Source organism: Triticum aestivum, chromosome 3B (assembly GCF_018294505.1).
Source record: "Triticum aestivum cultivar Chinese Spring chromosome 3B, IWGSC CS RefSeq v2.1, whole genome shotgun sequence".
NCBI classification, from domain to species: domain Eukaryota; kingdom Viridiplantae; phylum Streptophyta; class Magnoliopsida; order Poales; family Poaceae; genus Triticum; species Triticum aestivum.
This window is the reverse complement of record NC_057801.1, coordinates 850542282-850546019: the sequence shown is the minus strand read 5'-3', so window position 1 is coordinate 850546019 and position 3738 is coordinate 850542282. Positions and strand designations below refer to the sequence as shown.

Below are 3738 nucleotides of genomic sequence, written 5' to 3'. Positions count from 1 at the left end.
GGAGAAAGCGTTCCTACTCCCTCGTAAGGGAGCCGCGGCTGTTTATTTATTGAGGCAAAATCTTGCCGTGGAGTACAGGAAGAAGGATTAGGAATCCTGCTATTACAAGGAGATAGAAGAGGATACGGGAGAGAAAGAGAGAGGTAGTTTCAGATTACATGTATACTACTCAAACTCTAACAGTGTCTTCAGTTTGTTGGGCCGACGAAAACTGCAGATGACTAGGGCCTGCTCGACTAGGCCATCAAAACCAAAATCCCCCGTGGGCTCTTTGCCACTTTTTTCCCTTCTAATTTAATGACGTGCAGCTCTCATGCATGTATTGAAAAAAATGTTCGAAGCATCTGTCCATTTTGCTTGTGTTTGCTGTGGTACTTTGTCATCAAATGTTGTTTGTGTGGCATGCAGAATTGTTGCGTAGTCCTTAATTTAGGGGTTTCTCCATGAATTTCCCTTGGACGATTGGATCATTTTGACTTGAACTTTTTGGCTACAGGTAGCGTCGTGGACATAGGGGCCCTAGGCCGATATCCACCCCTGACTTTCATCAAAAGTGGAAAAATGTAAGGCACCACAAACTACATCCCAATGAATGTAAAATGAATGAAGGCATCACATATCACAAAGAAAATTATTATTTTTATTTCATTGGATAATACCAACTATTCACCATTTCATTAGTAATGCAACACATTACAACCAAGTTATTTGGAGCCGCACGGTGATAAGAATGATAAAATGCTACATTTATTCTTCTCATGTGCCTCAGCAACTGTGAGATGTAGCTGCTCATTGTCTTTGCCGAGGGCATCAATCTCACTCTCCTTTTCCTCCAATGCCGCCTTTAGTTTCCCATTCTCACCATCCTTTTCAGCAATGTAATTCTCGAGCTCCTCAATTTTTAGCTTCAACTTGTTACCTTCAACCTTCTCAGACACTAGTGCTTTCTGGACTGCATTCATCTCATCATTCAGGCGTGAATGCTTCGCATCAAGTTCAATACAGGATGCTTGCAGCTGTGAGACAGAAAAGCGAATCTTCACCAACTCATCCTTCAACCTATCAGCCTCGACATCTTTGTTGCGCCCTGCTTCCTCAGCTGCTTCCTTGCTGGCGTGGATTTCCTCTATCTTCCTCTTGAGGCTCTCTACCTCCTTCATGAATTTGGCCTTCTCGCCGTCAAATGACTTCACAGCTGCCTCCTTCGCATCCGCCAATGCAGCTAAGTCCATCTTGAGGCGTTTGACCTCTAATTCAGACATAGCATGTTTCTGCTCTGCTATTAAAATCTCCAAACAAAGCTTATCCTTCTCACCCTCCACCAAATCCTTCTTGGTCTGGATTTCCTCCACCTTCCTCTTAAGAACCTCCAAATCCTTCGTGATTTTTGCTTTCTCGGCGTCAAATGCTTTTGTAGCCGCCTCCTTTGCCTCCACTAATGCAACCAGTTCCATCTTAAGGCTCTTAGCCTCTGCTTCAGACATGCTTTGTCTCTGCTCTGCAGCAAAAACCTCCAACCGAAGCTTATCATTTTTACCCTCCAACAAATCCTTGTTGACCTGGAATTCCTCCAGATTCACCTTAAGATCCTCCAGTTCCTTGAGGATTTCAGCCTTCTCGGCATCAAACTCCTTCGTAAGAACCTCCTTGGCCTCCTCTACTGCATCCAATTCCATCTTGAGGCTCTTCACCTCTGCTTCGAATACACTATTCTCCTGCTCTGCAATCAAAATCTTTGACTGGAGCTCATGGTTTTGACTCTCCACAGAATCTTTGTTGGCCTGGATTTCCTCTATTGTCCTCTTCAGATTGTCCATTTCCTTCATGGTTTCTACCTTCTCGGCTTCAAATGCCTTTGCCGCTGCCTCCTTCGCCTCCACCAATGCACCCACTACTTGCTTAAGACACTTAACCTCTGCTTCAGACTGCCTACAGTTCTCCTCCGCTGTGAAAACCTCAGACCGAAGCTTATCATTTTCTGCATCCACTAAATCCTTATTTGTTTGGATTTCCTTCAGCTTCCTCTTAAGTTCTTCTAATTCCTCTGTGATTTCTGCATTTTTCACATCAAATGCCTTGGCGGCCGCCTCCTTCGCCTCCGCCAACCCACCCAGTTCTATCTTGAGCCTCTCAATCTTTGCTTCGGACATGTTTTGCTTTTCCTTTGCGATCAAAGCCTCTGAACGAAGCTTGTCATTTTCGCTCTCTGCCAAATCCTTGATAGCCTGAATTTCCTCCAGCCTTCTCTTGAGATTCTCCGATTCTAGCCTGATTTTTGCTCTCTCGTCATTGAATTCATTGGTAGCAGCCTCTTTTGCCTCCGCCAGCTCGCCTAATTCCTTGCTTAGCCTCTCAACCTCCGCTTCAGACTTGCCACATTTTTCCTCTGCGATCGAAACTTCCGACCGAAGCTTATCATTTTCAGCCTTGAAGCTTCTCTCCACCTCTTCCTTGTGGCTTGAGATCGCCTTCGTCTCCTCCAGTTGCTTCTCCAGCTTGCCCTTCTCGCAGATCAGCTGGGTACTTTTGCGCTCCAGTTCCCACACCCTGTCCCCAAGTGTGGTGACCTGGTGCGACAGGGTCCTCACCCTGACATCTGTGAAGAGATCTGCAACGACATACATACGTAGTATACGTTTTAGAGGACAGAGCTGGTACACTACACGCATAGTATTCCACAGATAAAAAAAAGGAAAGATGATGACTTGGCACACACCCGCAAACCAAGGCGCGGTCGGCGTCGACATGTCTGTCATCTGGCGCTGTTGTCAGGCACTCGTCGAAGGTGGAATGGAAGACGCGTCGCTCTCTCGCTGTGCACCACACCAGACGGAAAAGAGGAATATATATACCTGCTGAAGCGGGCTCAGCTGGGTAGGGTAATAACTGAATATATGCAGAAGGAGGAGAGGATGAAGTGTCCATGACTCCGTGAGAAAGAGGGAAGAAGGGATGGAGTGTGGGTGTAGAGGAGAGATGAAGTGTCGGTGGGGAAGAAGGATTGGCTTTGTTTTGTTTAAGAAGAACATTGAACATATTCCGACTATCTAGCTGCAAGGCATCGGTAACTGCTGTCGCAAGGCATCCTTTTTCTTTTCTTTTCTTTACTTTTTGCAACAGTGCTCGATCGCATTATTCTATGTACCCAAAAAAAAAAAAACTCAAAGCGATGATGGCCTGCGTGAGATGCTGGCGGTGGACGAAAACAGTTTGTTTCCTTCAAGGCGTGCCATGCCATGGGAGGAGCAACGTGAGAACCATATCTTGTCGTTTTTGTTTAATCGTGGGAACAATTTCCAAAGTGACCAAGGAATACTACAACTCATGTCGTTTTTGTTTAATCGTGGTCATGGGCTCATGGCCCCTACTCATCGCGTCACATACTCCCTTCGTTCGAAATTACTTGTCTCGAAAATGGATATATCTAAAACTAAAATACGTCTAGATACATCCATTTCCGCGACAAATAATTCCGAACGGAGGGAGTACATCGTGTTGGCTTCGCTTCGACGTCAGGCTTAGGCATATTCGCTGTCATTTTCGTCGCGTTCCGGCTTAATTGCTAACGCGGCAAGACACATTTCCGGCGTATTTATCGCTGCGTTCCGGCTTAGTTGTTAACGCGGCAAAGACGTATTTCCAGCGTATATATCGTCGCGTTCTGACTTAGGGCGACGTGCCAACCCGGAGTGTCGTCCTGATCATCGTCCTCGCGGACAACCACTTGTTCCGGCAGCA

The 3738-nt window shown here is 46.1% G+C and overlaps 1 protein-coding gene across 1 annotated transcript; it reads right to left on the bottom strand.

Annotated features, from left to right (window-relative positions):
* Window positions 1-623: 623 nt before the first annotated feature.
* On the bottom strand, window positions 624-2747 carry LOC123067110 (myosin-9). The gene is made up of 2 exons (XM_044490046.1): window positions 2717-2747; window positions 624-2608 (listed from the first exon to the last, which is right to left on the bottom strand). The coding sequence occupies exons 1-2, from the start codon at window positions 2745-2747 to the stop codon at window positions 705-707; spliced, it is 1935 nt and encodes a 644-aa protein (XP_044345981.1). The 3' UTR covers window positions 624-704.
* Window positions 2748-3738: the final 991 nt, after the last annotated feature.

Excerpts from the sequence above, each read along its gene's own strand:
- LOC123067110 (XM_044490046.1), bottom strand. The coding sequence starts at position 2,747 with ATGTCGACGCCGACCGCGCCTTGGTTTGCGG. Across the intron at positions 2,609-2,716 it reads GACCGCGCCTTGGTTTGCGG|ATCTCTTCACAGATGTCAGG; the intron begins GTGTGTGCCAAG and ends ATGTCGTTGCAG.